This window comes from Diadema antillarum, unplaced genomic scaffold (assembly GCF_040938485.1).
Source record: "Diadema antillarum isolate AM-2024a unplaced genomic scaffold, OU_Dant_1.0 scf00000211, whole genome shotgun sequence".
Classification (NCBI taxonomy): domain Eukaryota; kingdom Metazoa; phylum Echinodermata; class Echinoidea; order Diadematoida; family Diadematidae; genus Diadema; species Diadema antillarum.
Genome location: NW_027271100.1, coordinates 1536163 through 1562922, shown reverse-complemented (window position 1 = coordinate 1562922; position 26760 = coordinate 1536163). Strand labels below are relative to the sequence as shown.

Below are 26760 nucleotides of genomic sequence, written 5' to 3'. Positions count from 1 at the left end.
TCAGCTTCCAGAAGAGAGCTGCTCTGATCTCCCTTTCCTTCTCTGAACACTTGCTCTGTTTTCTTTCACTTCCATCTTTCGTTTCTTTCCCCTGCTTTCCACCAAGCTGAACCCCTTGCTCTCTTCCGCATCTTGCAAACTGTTGCACCAAGCTGAGCTGAAGTCAACATTCTCTGGAACCTGTCCCTCACACTGACTGACCAATGTGGTAATTTCTTCCTGTAGAAAGACTTCTTCAGATATTCTCCCTTGTCTTGCCTGTAGAATGAAATGAAACCAGATCAAGAGAGGGGTTCTTCTTACTTTTAACGGTGGAAGTAATTCTTTATCAAATTTGCCACTACTTGCAGGCCTTCACTTTGAATTTGTGTTTGGACAGGTTGATTGATGTGTAAATCTCTCAGTCATGGGAGTAGTAGTATAGTACATGTTCTGAACATCCTCTGAATGTTACATAACAGTATTCAATTTTGAGTTGATGTAGACTTGAAGGGAAAAATTCCCTGAAGAAAGACTTGCTTTGAGAGGAACTTTTCGAGACACAAAGATTTAAACATATGAGTAAAAGTATTGCTTATTGTTCTGATGGTTATTTTTATCAATTGCAAATTGAGTGATACTATGGAAAATGGACAACTATGGTTCTACTTTTATCTCCTGGTCAATATGTTTCTCTTATACCAAGTACCAATCCACAGTTGAGCAATAGCTGCGTGCATTAAGTGCGGTGTAATTGCTCTTGAAAAAAAGTGAAAACATGACATCAAACTAGCAGTTACACATGTGACTGTTAACCATGCTGGTTTTGAGAGTTGAGTAGGAGAACTGAGTTTTATGCAGTTAACCATGAGATAGGTTACACCCTTACCCTTGCTTTCATGGCCTTTTTGCTGATGGTTGGTTGTTTTGGAGGCAGTGGAGGGTTGAACTTCATGCTGGAAGGGTTGTAAGACTTGACAATCTCCATGGGTGCCCTGTTCAGTTTTGACACAGAATGAGCTATGTTGAATACTGACAACATTTCAGACCCTAGTATTGGTGACATGCAGTCAACTTTTTATGAGTCGAAGTCCTCAGGACTGGAGAAAGTATGTTCAAGTCAAATGATATTTATCCATTGCAACTTCAACTCATACAGAGTTGAATGTACTTACAAAGACAATTCAAACTGGATGACACATGATTTAATCTTTTAACAATGCCACTCAATACTACTCAAACTAAATAAAACAAAAGTATGAAGGTCCTGAAATAAGACAAAAATAACAATCCAGATGTGTCAATACCCATCTGCAGCCCTGTAGGTCTTACTCTTGGTGCAACTTCCCCCTAGCATATTAAGCCTATCCATTAGGTACACCCCCCCCCCCCCCCAACAACACTCTCTCTGGAACAACTTTCTAGAGACTTATAAGCCCCAGGGTGATTGCTGAGATAGAAGCATCCCAATGTACCTCATATGTACAGATTAACAACATTAATCAGCCACCAAGGTGATGTCCTTCAAAGCTATACCTGACAAAAGAAATGCCCAGAGGACATCCACTATCATGGCAGCATTTCATTTCCGGAAGTGACTTCACCTCAGAACTCTGCAAAGGAGACAACTTTGGGTTGGCTAAATGTCGTCATCAAGAAATACCAAAGTGCACAAAGCTACATGACACAATCACAGTGTTTACTCACATCCTCACTAGCTCTGTCCTTGGAACAGCTGTGCCGCTTGATGGACAACCTTTAGCGAGGTAGGAGGCATACTGTCTCACCGTCGGATGATAGTGGGTCTGTTGTCAAACCAAAGAAAAAACTCACTTTAAGATATCTTTTATAAAGACGTTTTACTTGGTGTGACTTCAGTAGATTAAAGAATTGCAACGTTTCACAGAATTGTTTCAGATAACACCAACTAATTTTAAACATGAAATAAAATCCTACTTACACCGAGTATTACCAGTTTAATCAATAAATTGACAAGTACACATGTACTTACAGTGAAAGAGGCTGAGAATAGCTTTTTGCAACTCAATGTGGTAAATGAATGGCAAAGTACCATTCATATCTGAGACATAATGTATAATTAGCACACACCCTGTTTCTTGAGAAGGATTCATAGCAACGAAGAGTTTGTTTTTCAAAGAACAAGAAAAGAACAAGCAGCAGGTACCCTTTATGCGTCAACAACATTTTCTTAAAATATTGTACTAAAAATTTTCTCCAATGTTGACATACCTGAAGGACAGGAAGCTCCCAGAGAGCAGTGTTTTGGGCGTGGCAGTGTTCAGGGTCTCCCAGCTCTGGGGAGAACATCCCACTCCCCATACTCTCGTTGTCAAGGAGAACATCCGTCTTGGGGTACCACTGCAAAAAGAGGAATTTTTGAAATATATTTTTGGCTCTAAAACAGAGGATTAACTTGTCTAAAACGGTACTGGAAAATGTTAACCTGTGCCCTTCATTCTAACATTTCTGGCACATAATATCCACACTACAATATTATTGTGTTGTAAAGATTTAGCAAAGGTGACCTTTAGATGCTAACTTTAAAAAAAATCAATGTGACATTTCTTTTTTGTGAAAAAAAAATTCGGCCAGAGTTTTGAGGCTTTCAGGGATGCCTAATTTATAAGCAGCACTGCAGAATGTTGATGGCTGAAAGCGCATATTGTTGGAGGACAAATAGTAAATTTATCATACACAAGTGTGGCAATATAATTTGGTAAAAACACTATTTTCCATGAAACCTGTAGTATTTTTGGAAAACACGGTACAAAATACTGCACACAAGTTTCAGTTGGCATCGCTGGGCCTTAACATCATCCTATTTGCCTGTGTCAGTGCAACCTACATCATGAAAATATTTGAAACTTTAAGATATTTCATGACATTCCAACTTTCTGTCTGTGTTTACTAAAGCCTGTGCAATACCTTAAATGTTCATTTCACACTTCCACTACAAACATCATCTATCTATCCATACATGATTCCAACCCCCTAATATCCTCTACAGTCTCCCTATAAGATGCTTCATCCCACTCACCTTCATCAAGTTCCTAAGAGTAGCCAGGTAAGCGATGGCAGCGTTGGGAAGACCCAGGAGGGCCAGTGTGGCCAGCCTCTTGAGGAAACCTAGCACACGCTGGACGGTGACCTGCTTGCGACGTTTGCTGATCATGACCTCTAGACACTCACACACCAACCCTGCATCCTCGCTGCTCACTCCTGGCAATGGACATAAATCAAACATGAGAATGCAGATACCCGGCATACATAATGGATCTTTGGGGATAATGACCCAGGCAGGTGGAGGTTCCTAATTGCCAAAAGCCATTCTTTTGCCATCGTTTAATCGATCATATGCTTATATAATTACATTTAGTAAATGTTGACTTCAGTTTCTATGTGGTATATAGAGATAACTTCACCTTCTTGTTTCATGCACGGTGCATGATAAATAGAAAAAAGTTTTATCTTTTAAGAATAAATCCTAATACCATAAAATGAATTGAACACTCTCCTCAGCAATGAATGTATCCATCTGCCTTTAAGTATCAATAAATTTAAATCTTTTCTCATGCACTTACAGGACACCTCTACATACAGCTGCTATGAAAATAGACAAGGACTTGAGAATGCTTCATTCATTGGTTTATACAGTCAAATCCTGAGTTTGTACTCTGTATAATGTGTACCATATTCAAGTACATATGTTTGTTTGTTCATTTTCCATCTTAGAATATGGCTGGATAGGCCATATTCAGCTATCCTAAGCTGGTCTTCCATGGGGTCCATGTATGAATGAAAAATTAGTCCCTTTACACAAGTTACAATATTCTCAGATATTAACCCATCAGCCATACTGAACACAGAAACATGAGGTGTTGTGAGAGTTAAGTTTCAGCCCAGTTATCCGGCAGCCTACCTGCATGAACCAGAGGTAGCGTGATGTACAGGTGAGCATAGAATTTGCTGGGGTCAATGTTCAGGACTTCCCCTTGCCCCGACAGAATGTGGAAAGCCGTCAGGGTGCAGTGTAGAGATTCCCTGTACTTCAGATCCTATGGTGGAGCAGGAAATGAGGGGTAAGGAAAACATTGTCTTCAATTTTGCAATAATGCAACATCTAAGGCATCATTTCTTTTTTAATAGAAGCACCAAATTATTCAGAGAATTTTTAAGGCTTGTGACAATGTGTTCATGGAAAAAAGGTCTGACTTCATAATTTTATTTCTTTTTATACACTTTATTTATCAATGTTATCACACAAGAGTACTAAACTGCTTCCACGAATATCAGCTCCATGTATAAAGAAGTCCACAGAATCCTTGTATGGTATCATCATACTTTGCAAAAGTTAGTGGTGAGCTAGAAGTGATGTTTCCAACAACCCGCATATGATTCAAGTTGAACATTCTTTAAGAACCAAAGGAGAACTAACCTTTGGAGCTATAACATAAATTTTTAGCAGCAGCAGTTGTAGACGAAGTAGTAATAGCATGATCACCTAGCCTACAGACTCAAGTATTTCTTATTGCACTGAAATATGTTTCTGGTTTACTAATACATCAGACCTTTTCATTTCTATTGTATATTCAACGTTTCTTTCAACAAAGACATCTTAGAAATGTCCTCACCCCTTTCTCCACAAGGTTGTGGAGTACGTGTATGAGGTCATCAAAGAATTCCACATTAATGAGGTGCGCAAACTTTGCCAGTCCTTCCAGCACTGAGGGCAGCATCACAGAATGGCTGGCACGCTTCAGGATGCGGAAGTACGTGGCAAAGACGATCTGGACAATCTCTGTGTGCTGAGGTAGTGTAAAGAAAGCATAAAGACAATAGTGTAATTTGCGTGCTCTGGGGCATGTTTTACAAAGCATTTATTATAGTTACTGCAAGTCACATTGATTCCTGTCACATCGATAACTGCAGGGCAAAGTTGTGAGCAGTTCAGTGTGTACTGTGGTAAGTACATATGCTGCTAATTCATGGCAGCTCTACATAACATAGAATATGATATATTAAATGGGGCTAATTAAGGATATTGTTTAGAAGACATCTGCAACCATTTCAAGGCGCAGACAATGCAAAACATAAAGCTTCAAAAAATTAATATTTTGGTCATCACAATCTTATTTCATGACATGAAATTTCATGACCAAACATATGACACGCAAAAAAAAGAGAGAGCAAACATTATTAAAATGCTCACCAATTTCAGCTTCTTATTCTTGTTTTCCTGTGCTTCTGTGGCCTGCAGTTCCTTGTTCAGCTTCTCCAGTCTCTTGTGATACTGTCGGAGAAACACAGCAAGACACTTTACACACTGCCAATTTCACCTTGTATACCTTGACTAAGTGTAAGCAAAGTTCAATGCAAAATTACTTGTATAGTGCTCTGACCAGTAACATTACAGATACGTCAAACCGAAATGACATAGCAATGGTGATTTTAATGTTGTCAGAATGTCACTGCCTGCAACAACCTATGAATCTCCTAAACAGCACTCAAAGTAGATACAACTTTTTCATTATAGCTGCTATTCCTCAGGAAATAACAAAAATGACTATTTGTGACATCTGAATCTTCCCATATGCAACACACTCACAATTGTATCTGTGTTAGCAATACAGAGCGTCTAATCATACACTTGTACTGCCCTTTCAAAATTACCACTGACACCGTGTAAAGCACAAACTAGTAACCTGCTATTAATACTGAAGAGTAAAGAGCTTAATCCAGAAGCCTGTCATAACCCTGCTAAAGACTGGTCCCGAGTATTGTCGGGCAGGTGTCTATGGGAATTGTGTTATAGCAAAATCAACTTGTCCTTACAATATTACTACTGATGGCTCTCAATGTAGGAAATAACATCAGACCACAATCAACAGATGAAGTAACTGTCTGCCTATGTAAGCATATCTGTAAAGAATATTAAACCTGTGGGCACACAATCAAAGCCACAGAACTAGCCAGCCCACTCACCCTCTTTTGGGAGCGGGAGAGACGTTTGAATTTCTCCTTCCTCTCCTCCAACATCTTCTTTCGGTTCTCCTCGGCGGTGTTCCCCGTCTTCACCTCCTTGATTCTCAGTGACAGGAAAGTCTTCAAGACCTGCAAAGCCACAACAAAGAGATAAAACACATGTGGAAATAAAGTCTTTGAAGAAGATAAGTTTGCGGTAAAACCCTCCCTTTTTCATTTACAGCATCATGCAAACTCTCAAATAAAGTCTTTGTTGTCCAACATCCAGTGATGGTAAAGTATAGAAGCTCCAAGCAGATGTCATTGAGGGTATCAAATGTACTCACAATGTTTATAGCTAAGTGTCTAAAATAGACTCAACTAATAGCACTAAACTCATTATAGTCGGTCTGACAACTTCTGTTGTTGTTGGTGTAATTTGCATGGTGAAATCATCAGTAGAATCCTCTGCCATCCTCCAGCAAAATGTACTTTGCCTGTCAGACCACCTGTTACACACTTAACCCTGAATAGTTTTCTGATAAAATCATCTTTATGACCCCCTATGACTTTCTGGTAATTTCTGTGTTTTCCCAAATTTTTTTCAGGGTTGGAAACATACTTTCAAACTTCAATAAATTTTCAAGTTTTCTGCAATTGCAGACACCTTTTTAGAAACTCTCCATCAGTTACATGAAAGGGTGCAGTAAATGAAACCAACTGTGGCTTTTTTGTTAAACATCAAAATATGTGCTTACCTCTGGTGATATCTGGTAACCATGGTTTCTGGCAATGCGGCTGATGTAGCGGACAGCATCCAGGGATGCCTCCCCAGTGGAGTCTCCCTTGAACAGCTTCTTCATGGTTTGGCAGCACTCCGTGGAGATCTGTCAAAACATTGACACAACATGAAGAGATTGATTGAATAACTTATGACGGTCAACTCATAAATGTATACAGAAATGATTATTCCATGTACAAACCATTTGTTAGTATGTATTATATACGTGTGTATATGTATTTTGTGAATAAATCAAATCAAATCAAATCAAATCAAACTCATTATAAGCCTTGTTACCATGACAACCCCATACATCACCTTCTCATGTTTGCTGGTCATCCTACTGGCCACCACTGAGATGATGTTGGTCCTGTAGTTGAAGTGAGGCAGTGCGTTGAGTAAGGTGCAGAGACATCGCGTAGCCACCTCCGCCAGACTGAGCTTGGCCGCCTCTGGGAGGAGCAGCCTCGGCTTTGCCCTTGCCGCCTCCTTTTCACTGTCTTTCTTCAACTGCTTCTTGGTCTTGTGAACCTCTGCGGATGATAAATTGATTTGAAATGAAATGTACAGACCATGACTCTTACTGGTAACCCCTATGATTCCCTTCTTAACCTTCTAGATTACTCCTTCAACACTAATGCAGCAAACAGCGTTCAAAAGTATCATCATATGGCTTTATGCATTACTACTCTCACATTCTTACTGTCCAAATACTTTCTAATTTTGTTCAATTAATTTAATAGTTAATAATTTGCTCTCCTAGAAATGAGTACTACTTATGAGCAATGAAAAAGCCTAGTAATATCTAAGCAATATCAACAAGCCTATCAACATAAAAGGCCAATTGAAGTGATTTATTTTAAACTTCTTTAGGGATATAAAAAATGACATTTCCTTTCTGTTAATCCGAGGTCACTAAAACGTCAGAGATTCGTGTCAGCCAGGCACATCATGTCTTTGAATGAAGAAAGAGCTAAAGGTAAAACATTCTAGTGTCTCCCGCAAGGCATACCAACATTTTCATAAACATCACTTCATACCTGTAATTGTCCTTTCCAAGAATTCCAGGAAAAACTTGTAGTTTTTTAGCAAACCTTCCTCAAAATCTCTCCTGAGTTTTGCTTCTTTGCTGAGCTGGAAGAATACAAATCAACATAATACAAGATAAAATGCACTGGTATGCTTTGGATCTTAAATGATAGCACAAAACATGATGATACTGTATATGATACTTTATACTTATTTAGACTGAAAAAAATTTCTGATTGACTAGTTGAGTAAAAATGGAATTATATGATGTGCAATTTTATCTCTATACAGGTGGTTACCTTTATGGGGAAATTTGATTTGATAGATTTTAGAAAATTATCTTTTGCAGAAAATCTAATCAAATTGCCAAAAAAGAAAAAGAAAATCTGTTTGGTACTATCTCATCTCTTATTGCTAACTGTAATAAATATATTACCATCTTCTTGGGTCTTTCACTCTACTTGATTAACCCAGACATAAAAATATCTCCAAAAAGATTTCCGTAACAAAATGATTTCACCTCTCTTTCTACTGTTGTTGGGCATCCCCCCCCCCCCCCCCGTCCCCCCCCCCCCCCCCCCGATCCTCTTAAAAAGAAAGAATGCTGGGAGATATCTATATATATCTTCTCTTCCAAGAATATTCACCACTGAACAAGCAGTATGTGGCATATCCCTTCCATTTATATGGTGACATACAAAGAAGCTTGCAGCTTATCATCAATACGACTGATGCATGATTTACCTGGGTGGTTTTGGCTTTCTCTCCCCACTCCCTGACCCTATAGCCCGGTGTGACGTCCTTGAACACCTCCACCAGAGACAGCATCACCAGCTTCCGTGTGGTCACTACAATGTCCGGCTCTTGGACATCCAGCATGGCTCGGAGGTCCTTCAGTCTGTTCACCTGAGAGAGTGAAAGGAACAGGATATCAAAGGATCTTTGAAGAAGGTTGTGTAATTCCAGGTCCTGGTTATGATGTCACTGTTGTATTCAGTGTCATCTACAGTCCTGAATATTGCTTACTTGAAGTATTTGTATATGAACAATCACTAGATTTACAAACAGGAACAAGGAAAAGTAGAAATTACGCGCTGCGTAATATATGTCCCTGCCGGAAGTAGCATTTTGTAGCAAAATGTACAATATAGGTAAAAAGATCAAGGTCAAAGGTCAAAGAAGTCAAAGGTCAAAATTCTGTGTAGAAGTTTTGAAGCCCTCACCTAGTGCCATCACTTAAAGCAAACGGAATTGAAATCGGGTTACAAATGGCGAAGGAGTAGCATTTTGTAGCAAAATGTACAATATAGGTCAAAAATCAAGGTCAAAGGTCAAAGAAGTCAAAGGTCAAAATTCTGTGTAGAAGTTTTGAAGCCCTCACCTAGTGCCATCACATAAAGCAAACGGAATCGAAATCGGGTTAGAAATGGCGAAGGAGTAGCATTTTGTAGCCAATGTACAATATAGGTCAAAAATCAAGGTCAAAGGTCAAAGAAGTCAAAGGTCAAAATTCTGTGTAGAAGTTTTGAAGCCCTCACCTAGTGCCATCACATAAAGCAAACGGAATCAAAATCGGGTTAGAAATGGCGAAGGAGTAGCATTTTGAAGCAAAATGTACAATATAGGTCAAAGGTCAAGGTCAAAGGTCACAACTGAAATTCTGTATACAAGTTTCAAAGCTCCCATGTAGTGCTATCATATAAAGCAAACAGAATCAAAATCGGGTTAGAAATGGCGAAGGAGTAGCATTTTGAAGCAAATGTACAATATAGGTCAAAGGTCAAGGTCAAAGGTCACAACTGAAATTCTGTGTAGCAGTTTGAAAGCTTCCATGTAGTGCTATCATATAAAGCAAACATAATCAAAATTGGCTCATAAATGACAGAGAAGTAGCAAATTGAACATTTTGATCACACACGGACACACAGACGGACGGACGGACGGACGGACAGACACACACACGTACGGAGCCCGTTTCATAGTCCCCTGCTCGAACTCGTTCGGCGGGGACAAAAAAAGATACTATTACAAATTACACAGTATATACACAATGATCAAGTGACACAAAGGTGCAAATTCTGTCTACCAGGCATGAGACAGAGAAAAGTTGAAAAAAGAGGAGAGAGTTTGCGAGGGAGCGTAGCGACCGAGCGGGGGGAAGGTGTGGGAGGGGGGTATCCCCCCTCCCACGGTGAGGACTTTTTGAAATTCAAGGTATGAAAAAACTCATTTTAATGCATTTTACAACTGAAATTTACTATTGTTATGAGGTACATTTTACAGAGAAACATTGTGATAATTGAACTCATGAATGACACTTGCAAAATCTAAAGGAAGGAATAGTATGCTTAACTGTTGAATACCTAGGACCTACTCAAATGTGAGGCCATAATAAATCACAGTATGTACACCCAGGTGACGTCTTGCTGGATTCAGTTCATACGGGTACAAAAAAAATAATAAATCACAGCTTAGCATTGCCATTGTTGGCTGTCTTTACCTTAGTCCATTAACAGTTTACAGTGCGCAGACCAGGCAAAGTATTGCTGATCTTGTACTTGGTCCATGTAGTCTAGTAGAGAATCATGTATGTAAGACAGCTGAAAATAAATCATACATGCAGCTCAGCACTGTTGACCGTCTCTACGTCCATGCAACAGCTAACTTAGACTGCCTATAATACCTTACAGGAGGTACAAAAATTTGTTGACCCGGTTAAGTCCATAAACAGCTAATGTAACGTTAGACCAAGCAAATGAAGTATTGTTGGATGAAGTCCAGAATGTAAAGCGAATCCTTGCGGCGGATGATGTATCACAAGTTCCAGGTCCCGAGGAAGTCGATTGACTCGCTGGCCTAATGTGGTTAGAAGACGAAACTGGTTCTGGGAGATCAACTTCATATTCCAACCACTGCCACTTGAACTTACTGTATTGGAGACATCTGTGTCAATATCCGCTACACGAGGCTCATCCTTATCGAGGGTCTAAGAAAGAAATATTCTCACCGGTCCACAAAATCACGATGACAAATGACGAAATGTAACGTTAGGTCACGCCAACGTAATCAGCGCTATACAAAAGCAGCGCATCGCGGCGTTGACCGAAAGATCGGTCTGTATCTGTCCGTCGGGGAATGTTCCGCGGAGACTGCGTCTGGCTTCACGGATCCCTAAGGAGGTCTACGCATCGCGTAGACAGAAAGATCGGTCTGTCCGGAGGACTCTTTTATATTTTGCCATAACGCTGTCCTCCGTATACGGAGGAGATCCGTGAAGCCAGACGCAGTCTCCGCGGAACATTCCCCGCCCGACGGACAGATACAGACCGATCTTTCGGTCAACGCATCGCGCTGAATGCTGCGGCAGCATGCATGCCGAAGCTCCTTGATAGTAATGATACACGTACATGTAATTGCAGTTACAGCCTCACACACGTGTGCATCATATCACACCACACTGCAAGCTACACTAAGTATAGTAGCTACAAGTTGATCGACACGCACGTTTCACATCCATTTCATGCATGAAACATGCAACATCGCACAGCTGCCCGCTGACAAAATGCACTCATCACCATTCACACACGGCGAGATATGGTGGCTGCAAAAAAAAAAAAAAGAAAGAAAGAAAAAGAGGAAAATCACGGAAATTTTCCCGACTGTGTATTTTCTCCCCAGAATTTCAAAATCCGCGGAAATCCGCGGATCCGCGGAGAAATCTCATGCCTGGTCTACAAAGTATATACACTAAAAATGTCATATCAACACCAAGTTATATGAATCCTGCATTAGAAACACCAAGTCAAGTTGCATTCAAAGGCTGCAAAATATGAGCCAATTAGAATACAGCACTTTATGACACTTTCCTGTCATTGCACTAAGGTTTATTATCTAAGAAGAATTTATCCTTTGAAGGAATTATTAATGCAAATTGGTGAGAATCTGTGTAAACTTGATCAATGACAGAAAAAAAAATGACCTATTACAGTGGACTTCCGTTATAACGAAGTCCTCTGGACTGGCAGTTTTCTTTCGTTTTATCGAAATTTCATTATAACCAAACAAATAAACAATAAAAAACATAAAGCTGATGATTTTGCAACCTGGATTTTCATTTTGTTGTTTCAACCGCAATTTCATTATAACCATGTTTGTTATAACAGGAGTGCACTGTATCACATCATCATTCCCTTTCACATGGTATATTACCAGTTTTCCAAAGTTGTATCTCTGGACACATAACTATTCATCACAAATTAACTTCTTTTGATGGTCAGTTCTACTCCAAGGCACAAGTGAAACAAAGGAAAGGAGTTAAAGAGTATACTCACATTTTTCTCAGGGTCTTCCACCACCGAGCTGGCAAGCATCGCTATTCTCTGCTTCTTCTGCACAATTTTCTCCTGCCGCTGAGCAAAGAGTTGTATGGTGCTGATGGCTTGCAGTGCAGGTTCTTGATCTGTTTGGAAGTTAATATAAGTGAAATGAATTTCAAACAACACTTCCACCAAACTCAATAAAAATGACACAACAAAGATGTTACCCATCTGACAGAATAACAAAATTTAGACTTCTGAACTCAATATCTTGTACTTACACATTACAGTGCACTCCCGTCATAGCGAACACAGTCATAACGAAGTATAAAATTCAGGCCGCAACATGATTCACTCTATGTATTTTTATTGTTTATTTGTTCTGTTATAACAAAATTTTGATATAATGAAAGAAAACTGCCAGTCCCGAGGACTTCGTTATAATGGGAGTCCACTGTATACCCAGCAGAGGAATTCATTCTCTGTTTCACAAACGTGAAAATAACCAGAGAATGTGAGATAGATCAATAGATAGATAGATAGATAGATAGACAGATAGATAGATAGATAGATAGATAGAGGGAAAGAAAGATACAGTGGACTCCCGTTATAACGAAGTCCTCGGGACCGGCAGTTTTCTTTCGTAATAACGAAATTTCGTTATAACCGAATGAATAAACAATAAAAATACATAGAGTTGATTATGTTGCAGCCCTAAATTTTATTTCGTTGTAACCGGAATTTCGTTGTAACCGTGTTCGTTATAACGGGAGTGCACTGTAAATAGACAGATAGATAGATGGATAGATAGATAGATAGATAGATAGAGAATAGAGAAGGAAAGAAAGAGAGAGAAAGAGATAGAAAGGAGAGAGAAAAGAGAGAGAAGCATACAATGAGTGTAGAGGTTGACAGGGATTTCCAGTTCAACCACTCTCACCAATCTTGTCCTCATCCAATTCCGTCTTCTGCTCAGGATCCTCTGCCTCCTCCTCTTTCTCCTCCTCCTGTTGGATCCACCGGTACTCTAAGCCCCCGGCATGTTTGATGGGGAGCAGAGCCTTCATGTTTGATGCTGATTGCTGGCCAGTGTGAGATGGAGCGAGGCGGGGTCGCTCTTCAAACGATGCCAGCTTGTTCTCCTTCTCATGCTTCTTGGCCTTCCGAGATTTGGTTGGGTCATTCGTGCTACAGTTTGGATACAAACTATGTTACTGCATACAATCTTTCTTTCATAAAATTTCATTTTCACTCCATAGAACTGAAGCTCATGGCACTATTATATCATACTGCTAGTCATCAGTAACATTCACATTCTGCCTAGTTGGGTACGGTATATATCTGTTTGTTGGTATATGCCTGGGTAGAGAGGGTTTTATGGATAAAATAGCTTGCACAAGCAAGATTGAAAACCTGGACTTCTAGTACACATGCACTGAATAATCTATAACATATTCAACTGAAACATTCTGGCCACTACTCTACATTTCTCATGTAAAAAGTATTAATTAATCAAGGGTATCCAGACTTTTGTCAACCAGTAGTGGTTATGACATTTTATAAACCTTCTTATATCTGGGACAAGTCTAAAGTTAGAACAAACTCCACTGTATGTAGAACATGGTTACACACATATTAAAGTATGTATCTTCACTGAATACCTTCCTACGAAGCATTTATTTATCATTAATCAGTGCAACCTATTTGTATCTTCAGGAGTAACTTTATGAATATTCATCCTCAAAATTACTTCTCAACTGATTGTGACCATCAATTATTTCAACAATTCACATGTCATACCATGTTATTGTTGAGTAATGGTATTCAAAAAGGGAGGATATCATTGTATAAACTACAAATTGATAGTGAATTCAAATGATGCCAATAGTGATCAAAGTGTTAACAACAATTTCAATACCTCTCTTCCAAATTGGCAAGAAATCCCGAGCTGCCTGCCATGGACTTAATATACTCCAGATCCTCCTCTTCCATATCCTCATCAATCACACTCTCCTCTTCCTCCTCATGCCCTTTGACCTCCTCGTCCTCTTCCTCATCCTCCTCTGGGGTCCTTTGTTGATAATTAATTCTGTATTGTCAGGATTCAAAGAGGAGCACAGTATCATAGAAATGCATGTCATGTGCAAATATAGACATATGAAAGAATGAGTGATAAGAATGAAAGATTTAAGCCCACTTAAAGTAACATTTGTGAGGTATAAAGCATTGTAAATAATTGGTGTGAGATGCTGCCAAAGACACAGGAATCAGGGATACAAAACAACAACAATAACAACGACAAATGGTGAGGTGATGACTAACTTTTCAACACCAGTACTCAAAAATTGAAGCTCAGATTCTTACCTCTTGTTTTGGAAGTAGCCGGCTTTTTGAGCTGCAGCAAAGGCAAACATTGCCTTTTTGGGTTTGCTGTTTTGCTTTTCATTCCTGCTAAATCCTCCAGCCTTCACCTTTGTTGCAATGGATGACTTGATCTGACTTTTTCTCTCCTTCAGTCTCTTGTTGGTGCCGATGTTGGCTCTCTTGATGTTGCTGAGTCGCTTCCCCTTCCCAGCAGCAAATTTTGCCTTGATTGTGATGAATGGGCAAAAGACAAAATGGAGATGGCATCATCTTAAGCTACTTGAAAGGAATTCCAAATGTAAGTGACAGTCTAAATTCGGCCTCACATTTACACATCTAGTACAAGTCCTCCAGAGATATTTAGTATTATCATGATGACAACTACAAAAACACACCATATATCCATGTGTCAAGAATAAAAATAAAGAAAATAAAATACAAAGCTGGTGTATCCGTATAAGTTTCTGAGTAACAATGAAGCTTGAGCTGTGTGAATGCTATATGGGTAAACAATAAACAGATGTAATGTGCAAGGCCTAGAATTTAAAAACTGCATACGAGTGAAATGACACAAACAATCCAACAATCCAACAAAGCTTTTATGCCTGCATCCCCCAAGGAAAATAGATCTCAAAACTACTCGTAGTCCTAGGAGATTAGGAGTCTTGCTAGTGCAGTGTTATGTTACATGTTGCACAATAAATTTAACTATACACCGCATGGCCCTGTTGCTACACACAGGTGGTCAGGCTAGTGTAGATATGTAGGGAGTATGGCGCATGGCCACGCCACGGCCTACATACCTATATATCTCTAGACTAGACAAAATGTAAAATAGTAAAATTATAATACTAGAATCCTCCTATTTCATGTTAAATTCCATGTCTGCTTTTTGGCGACTGCAGTAAACTTTTAATGAAATTGCCTATGTAGAGACTGAGAGAGGATCAGAAGTATGGAATGTCACGGCAGAATCAAACTACTTTCAACATATTCTGTAACAATCTTGCCATGAATTCCATCTAAAATTTGAAGTTGCTAAAGATACGAGGCGCTTCTCTCGCACCACACTAACTATAAAACACAGCCCTATCGCTGTACACAAGTGTCGCGGCGTCTGGATGGTCGGTCGGGCTAGCCGCTAGGGCTAGCACCACAACTAACCTCGCGCTACTTGGTACAGTAGTACCATCTAGCCTCCCTTCCCGCGGCCGGGACCGGCCGGCTAGCTCGCCACCCACCGCACCGCTGCACTGAAAGGACCTTTGCAGTTATCTTCCACGGCCAAACTAATGTCTTTTTGCTTTAATTTATGTCATACTATTTGATATACGTTCCTGTAACATTTATTCGTATTTTGAGTGTGATAACATTAAACGATCCTGCATGGCAGATCTGCAAATACAAATTCCACCTGCTCAAGCTGCACGTGTTGACTTACCCTGGGTCTCGCCATCTTGACTAGCGCCAGCTAGCGGATGGATGCGATCAGCAGCTCCTATAAAACGCTTACCGTGTTTTTACAAGATGCTTAATTTATTTTTTGTCATTTGATGAATAAAAACAAATCAAACTATAAATCACAAAAACATATTATCAGGAGGACATTATCTATACTTTTAAATTCAAGGGCTGATTTGATTTGTAATTTAGAAACTGATAGACTCTAAAAAGAAATTTATATTTTGCAAACAAATTAAAAGTTTTTTCGCAACTGGTGATCCATAGCGTCAATTTTGTAAGAGCATGTTTCGCATTGCATAATCAACAAAAAACTGACTGTGTTACTGGAGCTGTCCCTGTAAGCCTACACCATTGTTGTCTTTACATTACAGTGCCGTAAGGTGTAAAGGCTACCTGAGGCTTAGAGTTTTATTGTCGATGGTCACATCAGATCTATAGAGGGTGATCCAGAATGTTTCTTTCAAGGGGCGGTTCTCTTAGAGCATCTGTGAATCTTCTGCTGGAAAGAGGAGGTCACGGAGCTAAAACGGTGAGTGGGCCCAACTGCAACTGTCTGTGGGTTAGTTTTCAAGCCTTGCCCTTGCCTCCCTCCCTATCATTATCAATCATGCCTATCCCTCTGAGTCTGAGCTCTGACTCTGTGCCTATGGCTCTTCCCTGTCTGCCTCGTGAGGTCGTGGACGTCGGTGCAGTGCTAGTGGACATAGCTAGGCTAACCATGGTGGTTGCAAGCCAAGAGATGATGAGAGCTTTGATTTAAATGTCTTGTAAAGTTGTAGTTCACACTTAAAGTTCAAGTTCAACCTTAACATGCAGGATGCAGTATAAAGTACTGGTCTAGTTAGTAGGATTTGTCATTCATAGAATACGACATAACATAGCCCAGCCCTAGGCCTACATTGTCATGAATGACATGATTGTAATTCCATGAAATCAAGAAAGAATGAGAGGTAAATTAATTCAACGCAATGTAACCCATACTTGCACTTGCCAACTCTACCGCATTTGGCGGTAGACTACCGCTTTTGAAAGATTTCTTTAGCATTCAAGCTAGCGCTGCTAGCATAGGCATCCTGGATTCTACCGCTTTCTCAAATGAAAATAGGGAGCTTTAGATTTTAGACGCGCGGACGTTCAAAGGAAAAAAAACATGTTCTGAGCGTGCGCAGTAGCGCGCGTAAAGTCAATCTATTTTTAGCTTGCGTCGCCCGAGTTTTTCACTACGCGTACTGAGCTATTTTCACGTCCGCACAGTTTGCAACGTAGAGAGCTTCTTCATGCACTGATCATATGGGGGCGCGATTTTATTTTTTATACGTTGCGTCCCAGCGTAATCTAAAGCTACTTTTCCACACGACGCAGGGAGAGGAGAACGTCCAGTGCAAGCGTCAGCTCAAACGTCCGCGCGTCAAAATCTAAAGCTCCCTAATGTTGGCAAGTATGGTAACCCCATGTAATGAACGTAACCCTACTGTATGTAACCTAGTTATTGTATGTCTTTATGGCATGATTTACTTAAGCACACTGATGTAAAATTTTATGTCATATTATTATTATTATTACATGGTACTTGTCTGTTATCTCATTTTTCTTTATTCCCTTAGTCTTTTCCCTTTGGCATTTTGTGCTTAGAAACATTGTATTAAGCGCATTACAAATGTAATGACATGTATTAATCTATTATTATTATCATTATTATTATTATTATTATTATTATTATTATTGTCCCCGCCGAATGAGTTTGAGCAGGGGACTATGAAACGGGCTCCGTACGTGTGTGTGTCCGTGTGTCCGTGTGTCCGTCCGTCCGTCCGTGTGTCCGTCCGTGTGTGCGTCCGTGTGTGATCAAAATCTTCAATTTGCTACTTCTCTGTCATTTATGAGCCAATTCTGTTTGCTTTATATGATAGCACTACATGGGAGCTTTGAAACTTCTACACAGAATTTCAGTCGTGACCTTTGACCTTGACCTTTGACCTATATTGTACATTTTGCTACAAAATGCTACTCCTTCGCCATTTCTAACCCGATTTCGATTCCGTTTGCTTTATGTGATGGCACTAGGTGAGGGCTTCAAAACTTGTACACAGAATTTTGACCTTTGACTTCTTTGACCTTTGACCTTGATTTTTGACCTGTATTGTACATTTTGCTACAAAATGCTACTCCTTCGCCATTTCTAACCCGATTTCGATTCCGTTTGCTTTATGTGATGGCACTAGGTGAGGGCTTCAAAACTTGTACACAGAATTTTGACCTTTGACTTCTTTGACCTTTGACCTTGATTTTTGACCTGTATTGTTCATTTTGCTACAAAATGCTACTCCTTCGCCATTTCTAACCCGATTTCACTTCCGTTTGCTTTATGTGATTGCACTAGGTGAGGGCTTCAAAACTTTTACACAGAATTTTGACCTTTGACTTCTTTGACCTCTGACCTTGATTTTTGACCTATATTGTACATTGGCTACAAAATGCTACTCCTTCGCCATTTCTAACCCGATTTCGATTCCGTTTCCTTTATGTGATGGCACTAGGTGAGGGCTTCAAAACTTGTACACAGAATTTTGACCTTTGACTTCTTTGACCTTTGACCTTGATTTTTACCTGTATTGTACATTTTGCTACTAAATGCTACTTCCGGCGGGGACATATATTACGCACCGCGTAATTTCTACTTTTCCTTGTTACTATTATTATTATCATTATTATTATTATTTATGAGAGCATTGAATTACTTGTTTTAGTAGGGAAGAGAAAAGTAGAAAACAATGGGAGACAGAAATTTAGCGAGTTAAGAAATGATACAACAGTAAAAACAGTGCCAATATTGCTAATTTACTCTTTCCTCTCCACACGCACAATCTTGATGTCGTATCGTATCTCAAATCATCACTCCTTGTCCACCATTGTCCACATCATTATGCAAATAATCACAAGTCCATTCATCATGTTCATAGTAGACATGACAAATGACAGATTTACTCAAGGCACTTTACTTTTTAGCCATTGTACTTATGAGGAGGGAGGAGGTGAAGGTGCTACAATGTATGTCTCCATAGTATAATTGAAGCTATAAGGGGAATATCCAGTACATAATTCACACTAGATGTCAATAAATGGAGCAGTCTAATTTTTTTTTTCTCTCTCTCTTTATAGGCATGGAGTAACATCCAGATGAATTCATGCACTCGTTGCTTCCATCACAACCAGGTAGCAGGCAGCCGCTTTGGTAGTCTGTCTGTGACTCAACGGAGTCTTGGTCAGCTTCTGAAACCGAAGGTTGGTAAAGAGAATGTGTTTATGCAGTAGCATGAAGGGTAAAGCCTGTTGAGACCCCTGAGAGTATCTATCCCTATACCTACGAAGTGTACCCATTGTTCAAACTTTAGCTCTAGTTGCAAAGAACGGGAAGACTCTTATTTCAATCATTCATTTCCAGTGGTCATAGTAAGTTTGATTCTTCTTTTCCTCTATTATCTATTAAACTTCAAAAAAATAGTGAGAGACACCTGATATTTCATATAAAAAGACATGTTTTTAGTGAAGTTGTTATGCACGCTCTCTTCTTCCATCTAGATTCGGCATGTAGTTCAGCAAGGCAGAGTGCAGACCACTATTGCTACCACAGCAGTTAACACCATCTCTCCACGAGCTGAAAAGATAGTTGGTGGCTGGCTGCTGACATGTTGTGGAATGATTGCAGGAACAGTAGTGCTTGGAGGCGTCACAAGGTGAGTCTGAATAACACTTCTTGTGTCACAATTATTTCTGCATGATAAGCATTGTTTAGAAAATTCAAGCTCTTTTCTTGTATGACGAATGCAACATGCTCTAATGAGTCTGAAGGGAATGTGAGGTTCATCCATTAATCTTACTACCATATCCTTGGTTGGTTTCAGATGGGATATTTTTAAACTTTCCCCAGTTTCCTGCCTTGCTAGATTTTGATTGTTTGATTCCATCGTAAGGAGTGCTCCATTAAAAAAAACAGAGAATTGAATGAATTAACAGGCTTTGTCATACTGAGCAAACACTGCACTGCCTGAATAAAACAGGGAAAGTCAAATTTGGAAACATCCCAATTTTTTTGAGTGCAAATGCAAATGCAGATGCAAAAGCAAAAAAAAAAAAAAAAAAAAAAAAGAGCAGACAAACAAATTTAGTGGCCAAGCTCCACATTTCCAGTCAGGAGCTAATCGCAGCTTGACCTGCACCTTTGGTGTAAATTCTATAGGGTCTAACTTTTATGAAATCAGGAAATCAACATATTTCTGTTTTCTATGATTTTAGAGTGATGCAGAATTTCAGAGTGAGATATGTTTGGACTGTCGGGAGACGCAAATCTGATAGACTTAGAGAAATTCATCCCCCCCCCCCCCAAAAAAAAAAAAAAATCATCTTATCATGAGGAGAAGAGATAACAAAATGAGTTTTAATGATGTTATTTGAACTGTGATTAAACTTATGACCTAACAATTGAATTATATTAGGATAATATTTGGAAAAATGCACACTTGCTTAATTCTGTACTGCAAAATCTTTTCTGAACTGTTTTTTCCAGCAGCAGCACAACTTCAACAGATTTGTTTCATGGCATTTCGTATGAATCAAAACATGATTTGTTGATTGATTTGGACTTTGCTGTCATGGACAGTATGCATGTCTTTTCTTGCATTCATAAAGTGCTACATCATGAGCCAATTTGAAGTCACCTCATGATGTAAAATGGTTCCCATAAATGTGTAAAGCTTAGATACTCGGAGGCACTGTTGTGCATTTTGATTAGTCTGAATATAAGTTAGTTACTGCAAGAATATTTATGCCGTCACTTTGTGGGCAAAAAAAAAGAGCTTCCACCTGCATTGTCACTGCGTATTACTGGATGCACAAACAATGATCACAGTGGGGATTAAAACATACGTGCAAATTAGTCATATGCTACTAATGTGCTCATTCCTTGAAGGTTGACGGAATCTGGACTATCGATGACCAACTGGCATCTGATTAAAGGGATGCGGCCCCCAACCACCCAGGAAGAATGGCAGGCAGAGTTTGATAGATACAAGCAGTTTCCAGAGTACAAGTAGTGAGTTTTTCTTTTGATGAGTGATCGATACAATCATATCAATCAATCTGCATGATTGTGATAGCCGTACCCGCCTTCCTGATTCAAACAAGTGACCGTGTAGCCATTGTTGTATCCAGTCCCTGACTTCAACAAGATGTTACATCTAGTTATGAAGAAATATAGATGTTACTGTTCATACTTTAATGTACTGTAGTAGAGCAAATGTGAATAACTAACAATTTATTCGTGCCCTGAATTGGTGAAGTAAGCTTGAGCAAAGAGAATGAACACCAGGAATAAACATTATATTGTTCTCACACTTCTCTTTTTACTCCCCCAAATTTACCCCCGGGTTTCAGACTTATGATAAAATGTGAATCTTGATTTTTTTTTTTTTTTTTTTTTTTAAGATGAAGCAAGATGTCTCCAAGTGATAAGAAGTATGGTGTCGTATGAAATTAACTATTTCAATGTCACTTTGAACTGTCTGCAAATTGGCATGTCACTGATTTTCCTTTTCTGCCAAAAGTAGGTCACAGGCAATAAGTACAGATTGCTGTATTTACCTTTGTCAGCCAGCTCCCACTTAACACAAGGCATAACTATTTTCCTCATTAATGCTGTGATTGTGTTTCAGTGTCCATGCGAATATCAGCCTGGAGCAGTTCAAGTTCATCTTTTGGATGGAGTACAGCCATCGGATGTGGGGACGGGCCATAGGACTGGCATTCTTCATTCCAGCTGCCTTCTTCTGGAGCAAGGGCTGGATCAGCAAACCGCTGAAACCAAGACTAGCAATCTATGGTGGTCTCCTTGTCTTCCAGGTAACAGGGAGAGAGTAACTGTTTTTTTTTAATGACACCATGTATGTCACCTTTCACAAACCAGAAAATCATTTACCGGTAATTATGTAAACCTTCCAAGTGTTAAAGCCCTGCAAGTGTTCAACAAAATGTCAAGCGTTTCATGTGATGATTTGTATCATTTTGCAAATAATCATATTAATCTATAGAATGATTTGTTTCATTTCTGTTTCCCGCACTTAAAGTCTGCATTCTTTTGGTCTTATCAAACTTGTTTTACTCATGTCATGATGCCTACTTGACTTTGAATCTTTATTTTGCTGTACAATCAGTGAATTAATACACATTTATGACAGTTCCTGATGATAAGAGTTTCTGTAATCAAAACTGCACCAGTGTTTAATAGATAGGTCAAGTTACTGATACATTGATGGTCACTGAGGGATATCTAGAAAATGGGATATATGTTTTTATCACTCTCTCTCTCATGCTTCTGTCAATCAGGGTCTGCTCGGCTGGTTCATGGTCAAGAGTGGTCTGGAGGAGCCAGCCAAGCATGACATTCCTAGGGTCAGTCAGTACCGACTCGCTGCCCATCTGGGTTCGGCCTTCCTCCTCTACTCCCTCATGCTGTGGGGAGGCTTGACACAGGTCCTGAAGCCACTCACGGTAAGAAAGTCCAGCTAGAAGGCATTGGAGACCATTCATCTCTTGGGAGTGAGCAAGCATTGGTCAGAACTAGAGACAGAGCTATAGTTGTGCGGCTGTATACTATGTGGCTCCTTCAGTGCTAACATTCACTATTAACCCGTTGAGGACGGACTGATTTTGATACAACATGCATTTCTCATAGACAGGTACTCGAGTATACTCAAGACTCGTCCTCAATGGGTTAAGTCTCAATCTATATGTAACTTGAAATCTTTGAAGGTTTCTGTGGCTGTAGAGCATTGGGTAGTAGAAGGCTTAATGATGCGTCTTGTATTCTTTCTTGAGTATGTATGTGGCCTTGAAACTTATATGGAACTTCTTAGCAAAGAGTCCAGAGACATCAACTTCTCCGTCACTTTCAAGCGGGAGATAAAACACATGAAGTCATCTCAAGCTTGTTCAAGTTGCGAAGTGTGAATTCTAGAGTATCTTTACTTGCACAAAGTGTCTTAGCTTGTGATTGATATAAATCTGGTGTTGTGCTAGTGGAAGATAATATTTGCAATAAAAAAAAAGAAATCTGAGTCCATATTTGCACAGTTGTGGGAGAGTAACTGGTTTCCCAATGAATGAAGTTATAATAAACTTTCTATGAATGTGAAATACTTTCCTCTGTTACCAAATTCATTCTTACAAAATCCTCTCCCCTAGTGTTGTATGTTACTTTTTTGTCTAAGCTCAGACAACTTGTAGTGCAAATGGTAGAGATTGATGTTAATCACTAAAACACAAATGTCTTGTTATTGATTTCGAATAAGTACAACTTTAAACTTCCGGTGTCATCACCATCATCATCTCCAAAGCATATTTGTCTCTCATACCAAAAACTTAACTCTTCTGACATACAGTATTGTGCCCTTAGTACTGTGTCAATCTCTCTGTGTAGATGTACATATCTTTTTTTCTCTGTATTTCTTCCTGGTAGATTCCCAGCAGCAAAAACCTGTCGCTGTTGAGGAAATGTGCCCATGGATCAATGGCAATCATCTTCACCACTGCTCTCTCAGGTAAACATCACAACTTGACTGCTACATCTGACATTAAAAGTAGTTTGTAGCAACTTTTTTTTTTCACATTAGCAGAAAAAGACAAACAACAATATAAGCTGTCAGTTCTAGGGGCTTTGTCACTAAGCTTTTAAATTGAACCTAAGTTCAATTCAACTGATCTTTGGGACAGTTTTGAAATCAGTCAGCCCTCAGAAGTTAGGTACTGTTTCACTAAGCCATTTGGAAACAATATCTTGCACCCACCTTACCACATTCTAGAATACATCTTGAATGTCTATATACTAACAGATATCCTTCCCAACTAGATCTGAATCTGTCCTAACTGTCAGTTCACTGTTTGGCTTGATATAGTTCCCATTTTAGCGGAACAGGGGGGTGTTTCATAAAGCTGTTCTTAAAGTTACGAATGACTTAAGAACGACTGGTGATCAGTTCTTGTGCTGAATTATGGAAATTTTGATAAGTATAGCACATCAGAACTGATCACCAGTCGTTCTTAAGTCGTTCATAACTTTAAGAACAGCTTTATGAAACACCCCCCCCCCCCCCCCCCCCCCCCCCCCCGGCACTGCTGCCAAAGAATGGTAATCACTTGTGAGTCTGCTTTTGTCAAATCAATCTCAACTGAGGAGAGGACACTAGCTTGATGAGAAATTCAGTTTGAGCGTACCAGGTGTGTAGGAGAATTGTATGAGACACGAGCCTGCCTTGTAAAGCACTGATGTGGGCTTCATTTGATAGTTGTAATGAAAGACATTGATTTTAGGAATGCACTTACACACATGAAGAGTTTGATTGCAAAATGAGGTAACTCCATTCTTGTTGATTTGAGATATTTGTAATTAAAGCTGCTAAAAAGCAAACCAGATACAAGATTTTTAAATCAGAATTACAAGAGTATTTCTTGTTATGTAACAAGCAAGGTATCACTGAAAAAATGCTGTATTTTGCTCTGAAATTGAGTGACATAGGGGCATATGAATGAAATAGTCATCATTGCCAACATTAGTATCTTATTTATCATTATCTAATTTTCATATCTTTGTACAACAGGAGCTTTTGTTGCAGGTCTCGATGCTGGCCTAGTCTACAATTCCTTTCCCAAGATGGCTGACAAATGGATTCCAGAGGATGTCATGGCCTTTGACCCCAAGTACAAGAATATCTTTGAGAATCCAACCACTGTCCAGTTTGACCACAGGATTCTAGTGAGTCTCTTTAAATCTTTGACTGTTCAATTCCCTGGTATGCGTATATTCCTGCTACCTCTAAAACACTGAATGATCGGTGCTTGTTAAGTCAATTTGTCAATAAGTTGCAATAAACTCCTTTCTTGTCTCAAATTAAACTTCACTGGAAATTGCAGCTTTCATTTAAACTGATTACTGTGTGAGAACAAGTAGTGGCAAAATGGTTGACAGAGCTTGAAATTGGGAAATCCCCCAACTGTTTTTTGCTGCCTTTTCTACCAGCAAGATTTGTGTTGCATCAAGTGAAGCAGATAGTGAGGCATGTAGAGATGCTGTCAAAAAAGGCAGTTTCTTTGTACAATGATGATAATGATAGTATGCCCTTGTAAAGCACAGTGTCTGTCACTATAATGCTGCATGCTTTTACTGTTCCTCAGTATAATCTTTCGTGCAGAGAAATGATTCTAGGTGGTAAACATTGTAGCTAAATTATATTGTAGATAATTGTGCTAATTTCATCATAGCTATTAAATTAACAGTTTAGGCAGTCACTAAGCAATTTGTTAATGCCAATATTTATCATGCTGTGTTCATAGCAGTTTGTGTGACTTCTTTTCGGTTGTTCATAAACACAGGGCACAGTGACAGGGCTGACTATCACTTCCCTGTGGCTGCTAGCCAGACGAGTTCCTCTCCCATCCCGGGCCAGGCTGGCTGCCAACTGCATGGTGGGAATGGTTGGAGTCCAGGTGAGGCAGCCACTTCTGGCTTTACGCTAGATCCACAGCATTAATTATGTGTCACTTGACTGCTGCATTTCAGTGAAGACTGCTGATGTGTATTTGAAATAACTGAAGAAAAATCCAGGACTTTTTCATTGCGTTGACATTTCAAGTTGGTGTTGCATAAGAAGACAAATCGTGTTTCACATGATTTGTCCACTTATGCAACATCAATTTCTGCAAGGTTTACTGGAGCGGGGCATAGGATTGGAGTGGGACATGGTTGGATTGGGGCTGGGGATGGGAAGGGCATGGGGACTAAGATGAGAGTGAGTGAGTGAGTGAACACACATAAAGAATGTCATGGTAAATAAAGAAATAGGTTAAAGAAGGAGTGAATCTTTGTTGGTTTTGAATAGTTTGCTAGCTGGCCTGTTGGAGCTGCTCATGAATCACTCTCCTCTCCCTGAGAGAATTTTTAGCAGATCTGTATAAAGTAGCATCAATTTTATCCTGCATTCATAGTCTGCAAAAGTGAGTAAGTGTATCCCCATTAAATCCTTTTATTACCAGCCACGATTACAAAGTGCAAATGCCCATATGGTCCGTGCATGTCAAAGTGTATTTTCTTTTCACCCCAGATAACCCTGGGCATCTGCACTCTGCTGTATTACGTCCCCACTTCCCTGGCCGCGGCCCACCAGTCTGGATCACTCACTCTTCTGTCGCTGGCGCTCTGGTTTGCTCATGAGCTGCGCAGGATACCCAAATGAGAGGAACTGGACCTTTGATCCCAGCTGAGTCTGGACTAAATGGGAGAACAGGACTTTGTCTGGACTCCAAAAAAAAAAAAGATGGTTCCCTCAAGTCGGACTTTCTTAACTCTGAAATTGTGGACCATGGAATGTGATGTGAATTGTGGCATTTATAAGATATTTTCTGTATTCACTCACCAGGTCTACTCCGAGGTAGACTGAGTGACTCTAGTTTTCCTTGCAGTCTGTCATCCTTTCAAAGATTTGAGACAGGGAGTGTTATTGGTATAAATGGATATCACACTGATGATGAGTGTCTATGATCAATCTTACTGAAGTTAAATCCAAAGGGACTGAAGTAAGTCCTTCAACCTACGTGAAGTTTGACTTACACATGTTTATATCCATCTTGCGTGGAGTTTGACTCTGTCAATTTTTTTCACTTACTGTATGTGAGGATGACTTCGACGTGGTTGACTGTATGTGTTTCTTTTGAATCATTGATATGAGTGATATGACATCAGAATGACAATCACAAGTCAGTTTCAATCACAACTTGTGGAGTGCCTAGCACTTTCTCACA

The 26760-nt window shown here is 39.6% G+C and overlaps 2 protein-coding genes across 2 annotated transcripts; one reads left to right on the top strand and one right to left on the bottom strand.

The window, feature by feature from the left end:
- LOC139724365 (nucleolar complex protein 3 homolog) lies at positions 1-15907 on the bottom strand. The gene is made up of 18 exons (XM_071635515.1): positions 15893-15907; positions 14452-14675; positions 14006-14176; positions 13028-13275; positions 12103-12224; positions 8516-8677; positions 7783-7876; positions 7061-7275; positions 6720-6848; positions 5983-6111; positions 5210-5290; positions 4632-4805; positions 3920-4055; positions 3038-3219; positions 2230-2358; positions 1687-1784; positions 869-974; positions 1-258 (listed from the first exon to the last, which is right to left on the bottom strand). The coding sequence occupies exons 1-18, from the start codon at positions 15905-15907 to the stop codon at positions 1-3; spliced, it is 2673 nt and encodes an 890-aa protein (XP_071491616.1).
- Positions 15908-16366: 459 nt separating this feature from the next.
- Positions 16367-26195, top strand: LOC139724364 (heme A synthase COX15-like). Its single transcript, XM_071635514.1, has 10 exons — positions 16367-16444; positions 19129-19197; positions 19495-19649; positions 20882-21004; positions 21624-21810; positions 22294-22458; positions 23426-23507; positions 24564-24718; positions 25336-25449; positions 26064-26195. Exons 1-10 carry the CDS (start codon positions 16367-16369, stop codon positions 26193-26195), a joined length of 1260 nt encoding a protein of 419 aa, XP_071491615.1.
- The last annotated feature ends 565 nt before the right edge of the window (positions 26196-26760 follow it).

What these genes read in the sequence shown, in the direction of transcription:
- LOC139724365 (XM_071635515.1), bottom strand. An exon ending in ATTGGATGAGGACAAGATTG is followed by an intron (nt 12,225 to 13,027) that starts GTGAGAGTGGTT and finishes AAACAGATCAAG; the next exon opens with AACCTGCACTGCAAGCCATC. An exon ending in GTTACCAGATATCACCAGAG is followed by an intron (nt 6,112 to 6,719) that starts GTAAGCACATAT and finishes GTGGCTTTGCAG; the next exon opens with GTCTTGAAGACTTTCCTGTC.
- LOC139724364 (XM_071635514.1), top strand. Translation starts at nt 16,367, where the DNA reads ATGTTTCTTTCAAGGGGCGGTTCTCTTAGAGCATCTGTGAATCTTCTG. An exon ending in CAGTTTCCAGAGTACAAGTA is followed by an intron (nt 21,005 to 21,623) that starts GTGAGTTTTTCT and finishes ATTGTGTTTCAG; the next exon opens with TGTCCATGCGAATATCAGCC. An exon ending in CTTCACCACTGCTCTCTCAG is followed by an intron (nt 23,508 to 24,563) that starts GTAAACATCACA and finishes TTTGTACAACAG; the next exon opens with GAGCTTTTGTTGCAGGTCTC.